Genomic DNA, 18,751 nt, shown 5'->3' with positions numbered 1-18,751 from the left:
AAGGCATGTGTGTCCTGCTGATTAGTTGGAAAGGCTGCCGGCCAGAATGAGCTGGCGGGGAGGGTGAGGATGGGGGAGGCTGCCAGTTCGTTTTTTAAGCAGTACTCCTTTTGCCTGGTCCCTTGGCCAATGGGGCATGTGTTTGGCAGTGTCCTCATGGTTTGTGTTTGTGTAGGGAGGCCTGGGATGATGCTTCCTGGGAAGAGCTTTCCTGCCTAGGGCCTTCCTGCCCTCAGATGGTCCCCCCAAATTATGGAATTGGATTCCCTCCCCTCTTCACCTTGCCAATGATTTATGTAGGTTCGTTTTGTCTTTTGGAGAACCTAGCATGTCTGTGGCTGAGGAGGCCTAGTAAATCCCCCTATGAAGAGCGAATGGTGCCGAGTGTGTCTGCACTGCGGCCATGCTGGAAGGGATGGAAGGTTGTCCAGGTGATTAAGAGCAAGAACACCTTAGCAAGACATTGAACCTAGAGGTTCAAGCTGCCTTGCCATGTGCTTACCAGGTCTGGAGCCCTTTTCTTGGGCAGGTTGGTATCCTGTTGTCATGGCAATGGAGTTGGCCTTGCCTCGTGTTCCCCACCCTATTAGCTCAGGGGCTACTTTCTAGTTGGAGATATTGAAAATTGCTCTCTTGAGGTCTCTGGTTTCCGGACAGACCTCACTGGCTCTTTGTCAGTGGCCTGCCCTCTGTCCTTTTGTGATGAGGACTTTCCAGGAAGCATCCTCCTGGTTGCTGGACATGACTGGTTATATATAGCTTTGGGTGGAGGTGTGCTTGTACATTTGGGGTTAGGAACATTGGAGTTGGGGCCTCAATTCCAGGAAGATGATGGGGGAAGCTATTGTGTTGGGGGGTTAGGGGAATGAGAAGCATCACAGGTGGGAGTGGAGGGTGGGTGAGGAAGGGGTAGAATGCTGATGGTCACTTCCTGTGGGAGCTTTGAGCTTTGAACAGTTGATGACTTGGCACCTGGCAGCTCTGAATATCTAGTTTGTTTACTCCTGTCTCCTGGCCTGACTCAGTGCCAGGGTGTGTGTCCCAGGGCTTCCTCTCACGATCCAGGCTCTCCTCAGAAATCTTCAGGTGGATTGTGCCCTTCCTGACTCCTGCCTGGTCCCTCAACCTCACTGCCTGGCAGTCTGGACAGCCAGCCTCTTGGCTGGAGACCGCTTCACTGGCCTAGCTTGAGGCTGTTCATTGAGGGGTACATGTGTCTTCAGAAGCTGGGCCTGAAAACTCCAGGGTCCCCCAGTGGCAGGTACCTGAAGGTTGACTGGGAGGGGCAGAAGTGGGGCTTGTGTGAAAGGAAGAATCCACCCTCTTAGGTGGAGCAGGGAGTTGTTGGAACTCAGGAAGGCTTGATTCAGACTTGCTGTGTCACAGATCTCCAGGGCAGCAGGGCTGTTCTTACTCCTTCTCAACCAGAGGTCTGTCCCCAGCCAGACCTCCTTCACCTGGAGTGGATACCACAGACTGGAGCCAGAGGATCCACGTGAGCAGGGTCCTGTTGGTGGCCCTGAGCCCCAGGCCTTGTCCTAGGCCTCTCCTGGGTGTGGTGGGTAAAGCTGAGGGGCTCTGGCCTGATATAGTTTAAAGGTTTGGGGGGTTGGGAGGGCCCAGCCCACCCTGTGCTATGATGAACAGGTTTCCCCAGGACTTGGGTTGGGGGCTTGATGGAGCTTTTAAGTTCTGCTTTGGGTCAGGCCCCGGGGTTCTTTAAGATCTGCTCACTGCACCTCACCCCCCATCACCATTTTCTGAGGCAGCCTGAATTAGAGGGTCAGGTGGTGCAGTAGTGGGAACTGGATTGGGAAGGGTGGGGAGCAGACTTGGAAACCCCCTCACCCTCCGCCCCTTACTTTCCTGCCCTTTCTCTTGAGGTAGGAATTGTGTGGCTTGTAAATTATCCACATTCCCTTGACATTTCAAATAGTTTACAGTCAGGCAGCAGTTTAAATTGTGGACTGATGATTTTACAGGGCCCAGGGCCTTTTCTCGCAGCCAGGTACTTCATAGTCACTTACAAGGAATTATTTTTGTTATTCTCTAGTATTCAGAGATGTTGGATGATGGGCTGTAGGTCACACAGCAAATCAGAGGGAGAGTGGGATTAGAACCTCAAGTTTGTGGTTGAGCTGAATACCTCTTCAGCGAAGCCCGCCCGAGTCTGAAGTCTCAGGCCCATGGAGATTTTAGAGTTGAAAAAGCTGAGGTCTAGAGAGAGGACGGGACTTGCTCAAGGTCACACAGGAGGTGGGGTGTTGGGGTGTTAGCTGAGCTTAGCGCCCAGCGGGCTGCGGCAGGCCTCGCGGGGGGCCAAGGAGGTGCATCTGGAAGAGCCGCCGGGGACCTGGCCGGGCTTCTGGCACGTCTCCCGCTCTCGTTTCTCCCGGGGCCTGCGGGATTGCTGCGTTCCAGGGGAGACGGTATCGCAGCGGAGGCGCCGCGGGGCTGCGTCTGCGCCGGCCCGGCTGCCTGGAGGTGCCGAGGGCCGAGGGTTCCCGGCGCTGCGGCGGGCAGGGCAGGGAGCCGGCTGCCGGGCGGCCGGGCCGGCTGATGTCATGTGAGAAGCGTGCAGACGGAGTGAGTGAGCACACCTGGAGCCAGAGAAGCTCCATGTGACCTGGCAGTGAGTCATGGGCCGCGTCGGGGCTCAGCAGGACCGCCGGCAAGAAGCTCCACGGCGGCGGCGACAGGCGTCACCCTGCGCTGCCCGGGCCGGGCGAGCCCCCCTGGGCCACGCGTGCAATTCCTCGGTCCGGGCTGGCAGGCGGGCGAGCGCCCCATCAAGGCCTCGGGGCGGTAGGAAACGGCCGCTCAGGGAGGTCAGAGGCCAAGGGAGAGAGGCCGGCTCTCTTGGGAAAGTATTTCCTTTGTATTTATTTATGAGTGTGGTCGAGGGTGGGAGGACTGGCCGTTTTAAGTATACACCCACAGCAGCCAAGTCTGGGCGCCCTTTTCTTGGGATTCTAATGTTATAGTTTCCATTTCCTGGGGTTTCTACTTTGCCAGCTGCAGGGTGACCCATTTAAATCTGTCCCCACTTAAAGCCACAAGACACTAGTGAGATCTATTTTAACCAAGTCCCCCAAGTCACTGAAACATTTTCAAAGCATGAGATGGCCAGCTTTGAACTTGTCGTTGCAAACCGGTTTACAGCTTTAATGCCAAATGCATTGCTTATTACTTTGTCACACCTTCCTTTTTTCTTCTTTGATCTTTAAAATCACAAAAGTAACATGCTAAAAAAAGGTTTTATCTGTAGCAAGTCTATGAGGTAGAAAGCTGAAGTGTTACCCCTCTTTGCCATTATTCCACAGAGAAAAATCACTGATATATTTGTGTAACAGATCTTTCCAGACTACTTTTTAAAAGCTTGTTATGAATATTTTATATATTATGTATTTATAGTTTAATACTTATATGTTATATAAATAGATTTTTGTGTGTGTGTGTGTGGTACACGGGCCTCTCACTGCTGTGGCCTCTCCCGTTCAGGAGCACAGGCTCCGGATGCGCAGTCTCAGCGGCCATGGCTCATGGGCCCAGCCGCTCCGCGGCACGTGGGATCTTCCTGGACCGGGGCACGAACCCGTGTCCCCTGCATCGGCAGGCGGACTCTCAACCACTGCGCCACCAGGGAAGCCCCTACCTCATTCTTTTAAATAACTGCTAAGTTCCATAATTTAGCCACTCCCCTAGTGATGGGCATTTATAGAGACAGAATTTTGCTATTATGAAATAGCAAAGATTAGCCATGTTTATTGTGCTGCAAAGATTAGCTGTGTTTATTGTGTGAATATATCTATAGATGTCCTATAAATGGAATGGCCCTGTCAAAGAATATGTACCTTTAAATATTTTCGTAGATACCACACACTTGCCCTCCTTTTATCAACTTATATTCCCAGCAACACATTTGGGACACCCTGCTTCTCATCCTCTAGTTGATTGATGTTAGCTTGGTAGTTTTTACTAAACTGCTAAGTGAACGCAGTATACCTCTGTTTTATTTCGCACAGCTGTGACCATTACTCAGGCTGAATACCTGTTCATGTTTGTTGGCCATTTGTATTTCCGCATCTATGAATTGCCTGTCCTTATCTTGGCAGTAGTTATATGGGGCCTCTGGACTCGAGCCAGTGTGATCCAGCTTGGCCGTGTGCTAACTGGATTGCCTTCACTTCTTTGGGCTTTACTTTCCATATACAAAGGTTCTGTAGAGCACTAAGATTGTATGTCTAGACTTATTTTAGTCATATGTGTGCTGATAGTCATTTGTGTACTTTATTATCCTCTCTACCATCCCATTAAATGGCATAAATGTGCCTTGCTACCACTGGTACCATTCTTGAGGACTTAGTTTGGTCTAGGCATTATATGAAGGGCATATATACATATTTCATTTAATTCCCATGCCTTATGTGGTAGGTACTATTATTTCCATTAAAAAAAAAGGGAAAATAGAGGCACAGAGGCTTTAAGTGACTTGCCCAAGATTGCATCGCTGTTAACCCGAATTTGTTTTCAGCTTTGTTACCTGACATCTGAAGCCTAAACTCTTTCATGGATTTTATTTATCTTTATGTCCCCTACATTTAGTAGGTGCTTGATAAATACATACTTTTCCCAACATTTTATCACAAGGATCTGCAAACATTTAGAAAAGTTAGAGTTTTACAGTGAACACCCCATCTCCTAGACTCTACAGTGAACACTTTACTGTCCTTGTTTATCACATCTTTATCCCTTGGTCCAACCCTCAAGTCATCTTATATTTTTGATGCCTCTCAGAGTAAATTGCAGACACCAATATACGTTACCGCCAATACATTAGCATACATGTCATTAACTAGAGTTTGATATTTGTTTACTGTTCTTTTCTTCTTTTGAGTGAATATTTCATACAATGAAATGCACTAATCTTATGTGCACTATTTGATGACAATTGACAAAATGTATACATCTGTCAACCCAAACCCTTATCAAGATATGTCACATGAACATTACCCTGGAAAGTTCCCTCAGGTAAAGCCCCTTCTCAGGTAATCCCCACTCCCACTCCACCCCCACTTCCCAGAGGTAACCACTGTTCTGATCTTTTTTCACCATGGGTTACTTTTGCCTATACTAGAAATTCATATAAAAAGTACCATACCAGTATGTCGAAGTCTTCTTTTACAGTCACTTAACAGATGTTTTTGAGATTCATCCCTATTGTGTGTATCAGTAGTAGTTTCCTTTTTATTGCTGAGTAGTATTCCATGATATGAATATGTAAATTGTTTCTCCTGTTGATGAATTGATAGGTGCATACTTGAATTGAAAGGTCCTTGCCCTCAAAATGCTTTCTGTCTTAAAGTAATAAAGCAGCTGAGTTGACTGATTCAGTGGTACTTTGCTTTGATTTGGGGGATAGTAGGGTCAAGATGATTTAGGTACGTACCCTAATTTACACACAGACCTTCCCTCCACTTAAAATTAGGAAAGGCCTCCTGGAGTAGGGTGAGGGGTGAAAGGCAGAGAAGGAGGTCAGAAAAACTGTAAGGTTACCTTCGGTGGTGGGGGGGGGGGTAAGAAACGAAGGGGAGGCAGGTAGAAACTGCAGCTTGGAATGGGAGTGGGGAGGTAGTGATTGCTGCTGGAGACTTTGGACCTAAGGACAGGAGATGCGGGAAAGTCCAAGGTCCACAGGAAGTTGACAGAGCCCAGGTCTCTGGTGAATTGGGCTCTGAGATGCATAGGAGCAGCTGCAGCTATACTGCAGGTCTGACCCTGGAGGGGGAGGTTGCAGGTAGCTCTAGACATGTGGCACAGGAAAGAACCCAGGCCACAGCCAGGCCTGGCAATTGTAGGGACAACAGTGGGGAAGGGGTACCTTGTGAGCTGTGTAGATAACAGTGGCAGGACAGGGCTGATGAGGGAAGGGCTGAAATGGACCTAGTCTCCAAAGGCCCCAGGGTTGGGATGAGAGGGGTGACTTTGGCAGAAAGTTAATAAATAACTTATGTCCACAAGAGACTTAAATATTTGGAATTTTATAGCTAGAAGAGACCTAGATCGTCTAGTCCAACCTTGAGCAAAGTGACAGGCTCAAGGTCCCCTAGCGATTTGTTGGCAGATCCAGGCCTAGATACCAGATCTTCTAACATTTCCTGCCAGCACTATCCCCCTGTGCTGCTGCTGTGACTGTCTGTTGTTTCTGCCTGATGCAATGCTAGTGAGGGACAAGCTTTTGCCGAGACAGCCCAAGGATTCTAGAATTCTGGGGGCTGTGTACCGTTGATACTGCTCAGATATCTAGTCCCCAGCAAAGAGCCGGCACTGGGTAAGGATTGCAGAGTGAGAATTGGAGACCATAAAAGGTGTCTTGGTGGGATAGCATTGTAGGCGGTTTGGTTCTCTGTGGTTGGGCTGAGGCTGGGATATTGGTTTGTTCCCTCCAAGTCCCCAAGGTGGGTTTCTTTCTTCATTTCCCCCACATGTCCCCCTGGAGCCATCTTCTAACCTAGCCTTTTAAGAGAGTGCAGGTAGTGACGGGTGAGAGGTAAGGTGAGCAGTGACCAACCAAAGATCCTGCATCCTAGCATATGGTAGGTCTGTCCATACCCCCATCGGCGTTCAGGAGGAGAGGGAGAGACCCCCTATATTACAGTAGAGCCCTGAAGAGAGGATGCCTGTTGCCAGACTCCCCTTCACCCTGAATCAGTCCAGGCTCAGCTAGCCGAGGCTGTCCCTGGCTTTGCACTTCTTGGGCCCTAGATTTTCTGTCTTCCCACTCCCAGGTACTGTGCTTGGAACATTAAGAACTAAAAAGTTCAGAGGGAACTTTGTTTTACCAGGTAGGCACGGAGGTCAGAGGGGGAGAGGGGTGCCTGCTGGGTCCACAGGGAACCAATGACTGGGCCAGATCTCCCACCTCTTTGGGTATGCTCTATAACTCAAGAGTTCTCTAGAACTGCACTGCCCAAGCAGAGGGCTGTTGAATACTTGAAATGTGGTTTGTCTGAATTGAGATGTGCTCCAAGTGTTAAATGTGCACTGGATTTCGAAGACTTAATACGGAAAAGAGAATGTAAAATATCTCAATATTTTTTACATAGGTTACATGTTGAGATGACAATATTTTGGATATCTACATTAATAAAGTATATTGTTAAAGTTAATTTTAACCGTTTCTTTTTACCATTTTTAATATGGCTGCTAGAAAATTTACAATTCCATATATGACTTGAATTATATTTCTTGTGGACAGCGCTGCTCTAGAAAGGATACTCTGATCTCTCAGGGGCCACATGGGTCAGGGTGATGGGCAGGGGGAAAGCAGTTAGCCAGTACCCCGGGGGCCTTGGGCACTTCTGGCCTTGATGCCTTCCTAGGCATTGTACCTGGGTTGGGGGTCCTTCTCAGTAGAATTGGGGGGCCTGGAGTGGGGTACACAGAGAGGAAAGGCCTCTCCAGGGCTTGGCAAGAGCTCGCTGCTACAAGGGGTAAGCTTGTAGGTCTTGTGTCTAGAACTCAGAGCGGGAGGCCTTCATGGAGAAAGAAAAAAGTACGTTTAATTTCTAATTAGGTGGTACAGCCTCCTTCTTGTTCCCTGCTGGTTAGAACAAGGAAGCCTCTCTCAACTCCACCCCACCAGGTTTTTCTCCATCCTGTCCCCAGATGGGTGTGCCTAGGGGTGGGAGTAGGTTGGCCCCTAGGCGCATAAGCCCTGGAGCTGGGGTTTTCTCTCAGGCTGCCACGACTTTCTTCCTGAGGCTATATTTAGGTGTTGGTCTGGGGAAAAGGATGTGAGCTTTTCAGGATCCTGTTTATCCAGCAGACCCCACGCCCACCCCCACCTTGCAGCTGTCTGTCCTCTATTCAGTCTGGAACTTCCCCTTACCCCCCTCCCTGCTTCACTTTGGGCGCCCAGGCCCTAGAAAGAAAACAACATTTGCCATTGAATCCTGCGGTCACCGCCTACTAGCTGTGTGACAACTAACATATACTTAATTTTCTGAGCCCTGTTTTCTCATTTGTAAAGTAGAGATAATGATACCTACCTTGCAGGGATGCTGTGAGGTTCAAATGAGATAGTGTGTGTAAAGTGCCTGGCATTATGCCTGGTGAGTGGCAGTCATTAAATAAGTGTTGGTTCTTTGAGATCTTCTGTCAGGCAGTGGCTAAGGCTGCTGCTCTAGGGATAGCAGGTTTAGGAAAGAGTCCAGTAGCATGTGATGCCTATTGCCTTAATGACATTGGTTATGGGGAGGTGATGGTGCACAGAGTCCATTTCCTTTTTCCTTTGTGTTTGAATCTTTTTTTAAATATTTATTTATCTATTTATTTTATTTTTGGCTGTGTTGGATCTTAGTTGTGGCATGCAGGCTTCACTCTAGTTGTGTCGTGTGGGCTCAGTAGTTGCAGCGCACGGGCTTAGTTGCCCTGCAGCACGCGTGATCTTAGTTCACCGACCGAACCCGCGTCCCCTGCATTGGAAGGTGGATTCTTTTTTTTTAATTAAAAAAAAATTATTTATTTTATTTATTTAATTTTAGCTGCGTTGGGTCTTCATTGCTGTGCGCGGGCTTTTCTTCTCTAGTTGCAGTGAGCGGGGTCTACTCTTCGTTGTGGTGTGTGGGCTTCTCATTGTGGTGGCTTTTCTTTTTTTTTTTCTTAAATATTTTTATTTACTTATTTGGTTGCATCTGGTCTTAGTTGTGGCAGGCAGGCTCCTTTGTTGCGGCTCGCGCGGTGGCTTCTCTTGTGGAGCACGGGCTCTAGGCAAATGGGCTCTAGAGCGCAGGCTCAGTCGTTGTGGCGCACGGGCTTAGTTGCATGTGGGATCTTCCCAGACCAGGGCTCAAACCCACGACCCCTGCATTGGCAGGTGGATTCTTAACCACTGCACCACCAGGGAAGTCCCTTGCATTTGAATCTTAAGTCAGATCCCAAGTTGGCTTGATGACATCCTCTAACCAGGAGGTTAGATCTCCCAGATGCCACCACCATGCACAGCTAAGCCTGGGTCTTTCAGGAATTACAGGAAATGACAGACTTTGGAGTCTGGGCTTTTATAAACTGATCTAAACCTCGTTTCCGTATTTGTAAAATGGGGGTAATGACAGGCCTACCCGTAGCAGTGTTGTGAAGATTACCTTAATTGAGACAGTACCGTGTAAAACAGAGCACCTGGCGCATAACTGGCACTCAGTGAGGGAAAGCTGTGCTCATTAGTTGGCCGTGTCTGGATTGGAGACACAGAAAGAGGCTCTGCTCGAATAACCTTTCTCCCTGTTTCTGTTTGCAGCGGCAAGGTGGGGCACGAGGGCCCTGTGCTGAGCACCCATAGTCCTCTGGGGTGCCACCCCTAAAAATAGCACCCCACCATGTTTAACCTAATGAAGAAAGACAAGGACAAGGATGGCACGCGGAAGGAGAAGAAGGAGAAAAAGGAGAAGAAGGAGCGGATGTCAGCGGCGGAGCTGCGGAGCCTGGAAGAGATGAGCCTGAGGCGTGGCTTCTTCAACCTGAGCCGCTCCTCCAAGCGTGACTCGAAGACACGCTTGGAAATCTCCAACCCCATCCCCATCAAGGTGGCCAGCAGCTCCGACCTGCACCTGACTGACATCGACTCCGACAGCAACAGGGGCAGTGTCATCCTGGACTCGGGCCACCTGAGCACAGCCAGCTCCAGCGATGACCTCAAGGGTGAGGAAGGCAGCTTACGGGGCTCGGTGCTGCAGCGGGCAGCCAAGTTCGGCTCCCTGGCCAAGCAGAACTCACAGATGATTGTCAAGCGCTTCTCCTTCTCCCAGCGCAGCCGGGATGAGAGCGCCTCAGAAACCTCCACCCCCTCAGAGCACTCTGCCGCCCCGTCTCCACAGGTGGAGGTGAGGACCCTAGAGGGACAGCTGATGCAGCATCCCGGCCCAGGCATCCCTCGACCAGGACCTCGGTCCCGAGCCCCTGAGCTGGTGACTAAAAGGTTCCCGGCTGACCTGCGCTTGCCCCCCGTGGTGCCCCCGCTGCCCCCTGCCCTCCGGGAGCTGGAACTGCAGCGACGGCCCACGGGGGACTTTGGCTTCTCCCTGCGACGCACAACCATGCTGGATCGGGGCCCCGAGGGCCAGGTCTATCGGAAGGTGGTTCACTTTGCTGAGCCCGGCGCGGGCACCAAGGACCTGGCCCTGGGGCTGGTGCCGGGTGATCGTCTGGTGGAGATTAATGGGCACAATGTGGAGAGCAAGTCCAGGGATGAGATTGTGGAGATGATCCGGCAGTCTGGGGACAGCGTGCAGCTCAAGGTGCAGCCCATCCCGGAGCTCAGCGAGCTGAGTCGGAGCTGGCTGCGGAGCGGCGAGGGACCCCGCAGGGAGCCAGCCCATGTGAGTGTTGGCCTGGGCAGCCGGGGGCAAGCAGGGATTGGGGATGTTGGCATCTCCTGCGACTGTACCTGGGTGGATGATTGGGGTACCCAGGAGCTACCGTCAGAGCCTAGCGAGGGTGTGACCGGTGAAGCCGTGCCACTCCTTGGGCTCCGGGACGACTTACCTGGCCTGTGGGGAGGAGTGACCTCAGAAGGTGTGATACACAGCGATACAAGCTTTATGATACCCTGGTGGGCTAATATGTCCTGAGCCCTAAATTGGGGCATGGGAGCTAACATGTGCCACTTCCAGATGTGAGAGCCACTCTGGGCTACTACTAGTCCAGACTGGTATCTGGACTAAAATATAGGATTTCCATTTTTTAGATATTGGAGGTGAAAAAAAGATAAAATTATTTTAAATCAGGGCTCACATTGGTAGCTCCTGGGGAGATGACCTCAGGCCTCCTTTTACCCCTGAGTGACTGAGGAGCTGAATACCAGGTAAGGTTGCAGAGATAATCAGTGGCCAGATCATCGAAGACCTTGTAAATAATGGTAGGAGTTCAGATTTTATCCCAGTGAAACAGGACCATTGTAGGGTGTTCAGCAGGGGAGTGACTGGATCTGATTTATAAAGAACACTCGGCCTCCAAGAGTCTTTATTATCTCTTAGAAGAAGAAAAAGCACGGCCCTGGAAAGGCAAAAGGGATCAGGCCTACAGAGATAGTATGACCTGCCTATCCCTGAGATCCCAACTCTTATCCTGCCCACACAAAACAGCAGTGGAAGGGGGTGACCTAGGAGCAGAAGAGACTGAGATTAGATGTATGAGCAGGTCTCTGAGGGGATGGAGATCTCTAACCCCAGGGGACTTTTGATAGGGTAGCTACAAATCAGTTTGGAGTGTTCTGCCTAGAGACAGTCTAGGAGGGACAGGTTGGCCTCTAGCCATCCCTTTGTCCTGGCTGTGGGTTTTAGGATTGTTCCGATCTGGTCCCTGCAGCCTGACCACTGCATAGCCCAGCCAGGACCTTTCAGCACTAAGTGGCCAGCCAGATGTGTCAAAGTCAGAAGCGGGAGGAAATGCTAAGGAAGCAAGCAGAGTCCTGGTCCTGGCTTTCTCCTGGGGAGGGGAAGTGGGAGCTCAGATGGCTGTTCAGCCTGGCAGCATCTCGGGCCAGGGGGGCCTGGGAGCGGCCGGGTTAGGCTCTGGCGGGAAGCACTGGAGCTGGGTTCCCGGCCTTCCTTTACCCTGGGGCTGGTGGGGTCAGGCAGCTTTGCTAGTCAGGAAAGGGTAGTGAGTGGAAGGGAGCCTGTTGTGGAATCCAGGGGAAGACCTGGACTCGTTTATTCCGGAAACACACATCAGGCACCTACTGTGTGGTAGCCATCAGGCTAGACTGAACTCAGGGAAGTGCAACTTAGAGGGAGTAGTCTTTATTTCAGAACCAAAAATCATACCGTGTTGCCATGTCTGTCTGCTTTCTACCAGGCTAACATTGCTTTTAACAGATGGAACTCTCTTCTTCTTAAAGAATGAATCTCCCCTGGGGGATTGTTGCCAGCTCCCTGTTGAACCACAGCACAGGCCTCTGTGGGGCCCTGGGCCTGGCATCTCGGATGCTGTTTAGTTTTGTCTTTATAGCACAGGGATCATCCTGGTATCTCATATTTCCCAGCCACTCTCCCTTCCCAGCTAGCTGCTGCTACCTCATCCCTGGGGAAGTGGATGGCTTCGCTTTGGAGGCCCTGGTGGATTCCACATTACAGCAGGTATCCCTGAAATGCTGGCTTGTTCTCGTCCCTGTGGGGCAAACCCAGCTGGTGGCCAGAGGACGTCTTTGTCCACCTGAGGGATCGGGCAGGGGACGAGGTTGAAAGCCCCACCCTCATGAGTCTCCTAGAGCCCTCTGACAGGTTAAGAGAAGCCCTGTATCTTTTCCTACCTGGGTAGGTGGTGGGGACTCAGGCCACAGCAGAGGGGAGTGGAGTGAGCCCAGCATTCCAGCTTCCTGGGACAGACCCCGGAGCGGGTGTGGGAGTGCTGCAGCCTCTTCTGCGGCTCTCATCCTCTGTCTCCTCCTCTTCCTCCTGCTCCTTTTCTTGGCAGCAGTTCTAATCCCAGTTCCATGCCAAGAAAAGAGTCTTCCCGCCTCCTCCAGGCTGCTGGGTGGGGTACCCTGACAACTCCAGCCCCACGGGTACAGCTCCTGGCGGCCACCCTGCCCATCAGGCCATCCATCAACTGTGTCCACACATTGCCTGTCCCCAGGGAGCTCTGAGGGAGCTGGTTAGCCATCTGTTCTCTTTCGGCACACAGATGGGGGCCAGGCCCCATGGCTTTTTCCGTGGCCTCTTCAGAAGGCCCCAGGGAGAGACAGCCCCTTGGGTTTCCTTCTCACATGGTGTGTGTCCAGAATGCTTGGCTCACACCTTCTTCGTGTATCCCTGTGGCTGCTAGACAGGGTTCCACTGGGAGCAGGGGTGAGCTACGGTAGTAAGATAGACTTGGGGCCTGATAGGAACCACTCAGCTGGCCTGAGAGAAGCAACTCTTCTGCGTCTTTTCTTCCGCTCACCTATCTATCAAACAAACATTTGTTGAGCACTTTCTGTGTGCTAGGTCCTGGGGTCCAGCAGTGAGCAGCACATACCCCCAACCCCAAGGAGCTCATAGTGTGGTGGGAGGGATGGTCAAGTGGCAGACAAGGGCAATGCCGTTTGAGAAGCTCAGTGACAGGGGCCAGGACACGGCCCTAGGGAGCACAGAAGAGGGACTTCTAGGACAGCCTTGGGAATGAGTCAGGGAGGACTGACATCTGGGTGGGAGATGAGTGTCAGGGAGGCGAGAGGAGGAAGAGGAAGGCTGTAAGACACATGTCAAGGTCTAGAGGTTGGAGAGAATGACACATCTGGGGAATAAGACTGGGGGACAGTGTGGGGACATTATTGAGAGAAGCAGCAGGAGAAGCAAGCAGGGGCAGGTCACAAAGGCCCTTGTGAGTCACGCTAGGGAATGTGAACTTTAACCCAAGGGCAATGAAGCAATTTAATTAGGGAGTGATGGGAACAGGTTTTTGAAAAATCTCTCTGCGTATGGAGAATGCTTTCAGGTGTAGCAAGGATAGCTGTGGGGAGAATAGTGAGGGAGCTGTTGTAATCTCAGTAGGATGGATGGAGGCGTGAACTTGGGTAGAAGCAGTGGAGATGGAGAGATGTATCAGATGGGAGCAAGTGAGGTAGGCTCTGTTGTCTTTTTTATTTTATTTCAGCTTTTTTAAAATTAAAATATAGTTGATTTACAATGTTGTGTTACTTTCTGGTGTACAGCAAAGTGATTCAGTTTTATATATGTATATAAAATATATATTTTTTCAGATTCTTTTCCATTATAGTTCATTACAAGATATTGAATATAGTTCCTTGTGCTGTATAGTAGGACCTTGTTGTTTATCTATTTTATATATAGTAGTTTGTATCTGCTAATCCCAAACTCCTAATTTATCCTTCTCCCTCCATTTCTCCTTTGGTAACCATAAGTTTGTTTTCTATGTCTGTGAGTCTATTTCTGTTCTTTTTTAAAAATTAATTAATTAATTAATTATTATTTGGCTGTGTCGGGTCTTCATTGCGGCACACGGGCTTTCTCTAGTTGTGGCGAGCGGGGGCTACTCTTCGTTGTGGTGCGCTGGCTTCTCATTGAGGTGGCTTCTCTTGTGGAGCGTGGGCTCTAGGTGCACGGGGCTTCAGTAGTTGTGGCACATGGGCTCTGTAGTTGTGGCTCACGGGCTCTACAGCGCAGGCTCAGTAGTTGTGGTGCACGGCTTAGTTGCTCCGCGGCATGTGGGATCTTCCCAGACCAGGGCTTGAACCCGTGTCCCCTGCATTGGCAGGAGGATTCTTAACCACTGTGCCACCAGGGAAGTCCCAGTTTCTGTTCTGTAAATAAGTTCATTTGTATCATTTTTTTATATTCCACATATAAGTGATAGCATAGGATATTTGTCTTTCTCTGACTTACTTCACTTAGTGTGATAATCTCTGGGTCCATCCATGTTGCTGCAGATGGCATTATTTCATTCTTTTTTATGGCTGAGTAGTATTCCACTGTGCATATATACCACATCTTCTTTATCCATTCATCTGTCCAGGTCTTGGCTATTGCAAATAGTGCTGCTATGAACACTGGCGTGCATTGTAGTCTTGTTGATTGGTTGGTGTGGGAGAAGGAAGAGAAGAGGGGTCAAGCATGACTGCCAGGTTTAGGAGAAGATGCTACGTTCTTTCCTTGGCTCCTCAGGAAAAATGTTCTAGGGACATCTGTTTTGGGATCAATTACCCTTAAGTTTTCTAAAGGCAAAGAGTTCCTTGAGTTGGCGAGATTGAGGGAGGTGTTGGTAATGATGAGGGTCTTAAAACCCCAGTTGGTTCAGAATTCCTTCCTCCAGGTCCATGAGTCTGAGTGGAAAAGTCAATAACCATTAAGAAGGGGTAGAAGCCTGGCCGGGACTAGGACCTGGGAGAGGGGAGAGCGGTCCCTTCTGTTTGTATCCTCAGTGGGCCCTTCATGGGGGACAAATGTGTTGTCTGGGAATGTAAGATGTTTCTGCTGAGCTCAGAAAAGCCCAGCTGGCTAAACCCTGGCCGATGTGGTTGTCCCCCTGCCACCAAGAGCTAGAGGAGCTGGCCTGCATGGGAGCCGTACCTAGAAAGCACTGCTCCCCTGAGCTTCTGAGGATGTGGTGGGAGGGGAGAGATGGGGGTTTAAAGGAAGGCCTACCACTCCCTCCCAGTCAAGGCTAGTTTCCTGATCTGTCAGGCATTTGCCCGAGATCCGTGGTACAGTTTCTTCTGTTGGACCTTGGGGTTTTTACTCAAAGGCTATAGGGGGCTTCCCTGGTGGCGCAGTGGTTAAGAATCCACCTGCCAACTCAGGGGACATAGTTTTGAGCCCTGGTCCGGGAAGATCCCACATGCCGCGGAGCGACTAAGCCCGTGCATCACAGCTACTGAACCTGCGCTCTAGAGCCCGCGAGCCACAACTACTGAAGCCCACACACCTAGAGCCCGTGCTCCACAGCAAGAGAAGCCCCCACTCGACGCAACTAGAGAAAGGCTGCGCCTAGCAACAAAGACCCAACTCAGCCATAAATAAATAAACAGATAAACAAACAAACAAAGGCTATAGGGCTGTCAGGTTCCTTAAGAGGTCGTCGTGTCCATCTAAACCACATCCACACTCCAGAATCGGGAAGAGAGCATGTTATAGTGTAAAGAGCGTAGACTTTGGAGTCAGAAAGACCTGTGTTTGAGTTTTACTAAAGTTACCAAACTTTGTGAGCCTCAGTTTACCAACTCCCTTAAACATTGAATGAAGTGTGCTTAAGAACCGGCACTGTACCAGGCACAGGGGGATTAAATAAATAAAATATAATCTTTCCTTGAGGGAGCATAGACCTAAGTGAAGAAATGCAACCAAGCACCATGACTGCTATCCCGGAGGTCTGCACAGCTATGCAATGGGGTGAGAAGGAGGACGTGGCCAGTTGTGCTAGGGAGAAAAGGGGTGGCCATTAGGAGGGGCCTCCGAGGCAAAGTGACCCATGACCTCTATAAACCGGCTCTATTCTATCCTCCCGGAATTTGAGAGGACTAAATCAGAGAAGGATGCACACCCAACCAACTACAGTTTTCTCTGAGAAAGAGAATAAGATTGGAGCTAAAGGGAGACTTGTTTCTTATTCTGTATACCATGCTTTGTGGGCCTTTATTTAAGATAAACATGTTTGTGTATTAGATGATGTCACTTATATAGACTTCAGCCGGTAGTAAATGCTTAGGAAGATTAGTACCCTTCCCTCTGCCCAGTCTCTAACGCCATCCAGGAAAGATAATTTTGCAGCCTCTTTAATTAATCCGTCCTAGTGCTCTCCCATTCTTGCCCCTGGTGAGGTTTTCTTTCCAACGGGACGCCTAACGCTTTTGTCCAAACTTTCTCTGTAGCTCTGTTAAAAACAGCCAGCTGGCGGGAAAGATGGGGCGCTGGATGCTCTCTTTCTTTTTCCAGCTTTTTAGAGTCTGGCTTCTCAGGGCTGCAGGCATGGTCATCAGTGGCCTTGCAGGGGACTGGCTGGTCAGGGTTGCCTGCATCTGGGAGAAGGCAGGGGCCCCCTTGCTGTAGTGGAAGGCCCTAGTCCCCTGGGCGGAAACGGTATGAGCCTCACCAACCTTGTCCCCAGGGTCCCTGGGTGCTGTCAGGAGTGGGGCCTGCAAGATCCCAAGGGGAGACTTGAAATGGTGCTGCTTCCAGGCCTTGCCAGGCCAGCCAGCTTCTGGGCAGTGGCCTTCCCAGGGGCTTCTGGTGGTGAAGTTAGGTACTGCCTGAGTTCAGGGTTCTAAAATGCTCTGTTCCTAATGTTACTCCAGGAATTTTTTTTTTTTTTTTGCGGTACGCGGGCCTCTCACTGTTGTGACCTCTCCCGTTACGGAGCACAGGCTCCGGACGCGCAGGCTCAGCGGCCATGGCTCACGGGCCCAGCCGCTCCACGGCATGTGGGATCTTCCCGGACCAGGGCACGCACCCGCGTCCCCTGCATCGGCAGGCGGACTCTCAACCGCTGCGCCACCAGGGAAGCCCACTCCAGGAATTTTTTACTTCATTTTGCGCCAAAGCTTCTGGCACCTCTGGCATCAGAGTCTCACCATGTGAGAGCCCTGGTTTGGGGGCTCAGGGTGGAACCCAAACTATGTCCTTTTGGTAATGAGAGGCGGGTGGGTAGGTGTCAAGGGTGTGAGAACTGGTGGGTGAAAGGTCTTTGGGAGCATTTTGGGGGGTTGTCTGTCCTGGATTAGTGGGGTACGTGGGACCAGCATGTAGACTAGGTCACTTCTATTCTGCTAGGTCTCCCTTTTGTCTTCAGAGGACCATTCTGCTTTTTTCCCAGTGAGATGCTAGATGAACTACAGTCCCAGAGTGCCCTGGCCACCCAGCCCGTGGGTGGTGGGCACAGTGCCCAGGCCACACTGGACTGGGTGTGGGGACATGTCATGGTCATCGGTTGTTTTTGCAGGCACAGCCTGGAGTCCTGGTGCAGGGCAGAGCCTTGATTGAGGTAGCCTGCTCCGGCCCCTTCCAGCCCTGGCCAGAACTCCTCTGGCCCATCCTGATACCCCTGGCCACCTTGTCCTCCTCTCCCTTCTAATCTCTCTTATTTACATTGAAGTGGTTCTGGAAAATACCAGATATGCAAACACCCAGACTGGGGGTGGGTGAGGAGTGGGGTGAAGGGGGGCGTGTGTGGCGGGTGGGAACACAAGTATTTTAAAAATGCTGCAAATCTCTACAGCATTTCCCAGAAACCACAAGCACGCGTTCCGCCTGCCAGCAAGGCTCCCGCCACCCCGCTACACTAAGCTGCTGGATTCTCCTCACTGGAGCCCGGGGTGGAGAGCAGCATCGTGGGGTGGGGACCGGTGACCAGTTGGGGTGAGGGCTCCCCTGCTGCCTGGGCAGGCTGCCTGGCGCCTCCTTTGTCTGTCCGGGCAGCGGGTACGGATGTGCCCCAGGCATCTGCAGCACTGTGGGCGCGCACTGTGCCAGACAGGCACTGCCAAGGAATGGAGCCTTCATGGCTCCCCACCTCTTGCTGTGCAGTTTGTGGGGGGCGCCCAGCCGACCCTAGAGTCCTGCGTGGTGCTTGGCAGCAGCTCCCGTCCTGTGAAATACAGGGGACAGTGTCAGCAAAGCTTATTTTTTCAGTTGTTGGCTCTAGTTTGGTTGGGAAACTATTTCCTTAGGCCTGGGTCACCGCTCTGGCTCCCTTAATCTCCCGCCATATGTTCCTCAGAATCAGGGCATGGCTGAGCCAGGCCGCTTTGCACAAACTCTGCGGCAGGGAAGGACGTGGGGTGTTTGCCCAGTGTTCTGTACGGCACCCAGTACAGTGCGTAGCATGTACATGCTCCCCAAGTGGTATTTAATTGATCTGGTAAAGATTCAGCCGAACAGAAATGCGTTGAGGCAAGGGCATGAAAAGTAGAAGCAAGAACAAAGATCCCGGCTGGCGTTCACTCTGCTTTCATTAGACACTGTTCTAGATGTTTCACACATATTAACTCATTAAATTTGAAGTAGGTATTATAATCATCTGTTTTGCAGATGAGGAAACTGGTTTACAGAGAGGTTAAGGTTAAGTTACCTACGGTTTCACGGTTATTAAGTGACTGGTCAGGATTTGAACTCAAGGTATCAGCTTCCTGCCCTTCACTATGCATAGGAGAGATGGATATCTGTATATCCATATAGATAGCTATATAGGGCAGGGGAAGGCAGTCTCTGGATATCCTTAAACATCCACTGCCCAGCCCGGGCCTGGGCCTTCTGGTTCCCGC

The 18,751-nt window shown here is 50.8% G+C and overlaps 1 protein-coding gene across 5 annotated transcripts in view; it reads left to right on the top strand.

Annotated features, from left to right (window-relative positions):
- Window positions 1–18,751, top strand: part of MYO18A (myosin XVIIIA) — a 95,359-nt gene that overhangs the window by 1,099 nt on the left and 75,509 nt on the right. For 3 of the 5 annotated variants that reach the window (XM_069540078.1, XM_069540079.1, XM_059997020.2), the window contains exon 2: window positions 9,299–10,376. In XM_069540078.1, coding sequence (XP_069396179.1) covers window positions 9,378–10,376 — 999 coding nt within the window. In that variant the 5' untranslated portion in view covers window positions 9,299–9,377. Of the gene's footprint in view, window positions 1–1,029; window positions 1,262–6,250; window positions 6,332–9,298; window positions 10,377–18,751 lie in introns of those variants that run through there. The other 2 variants (XM_059997019.2, XM_059997021.2) reach the window with 2 other exon arrangements.

This window comes from Delphinus delphis, chromosome 19, assembly GCF_949987515.2.
Source record: "Delphinus delphis chromosome 19, mDelDel1.2, whole genome shotgun sequence".
Taxonomy (NCBI): domain Eukaryota; kingdom Metazoa; phylum Chordata; class Mammalia; order Artiodactyla; family Delphinidae; genus Delphinus; species Delphinus delphis.
The sequence above is the reverse complement of the archived record's forward strand: the minus strand, read 5'-3'. Positions and strand labels throughout refer to the sequence as shown.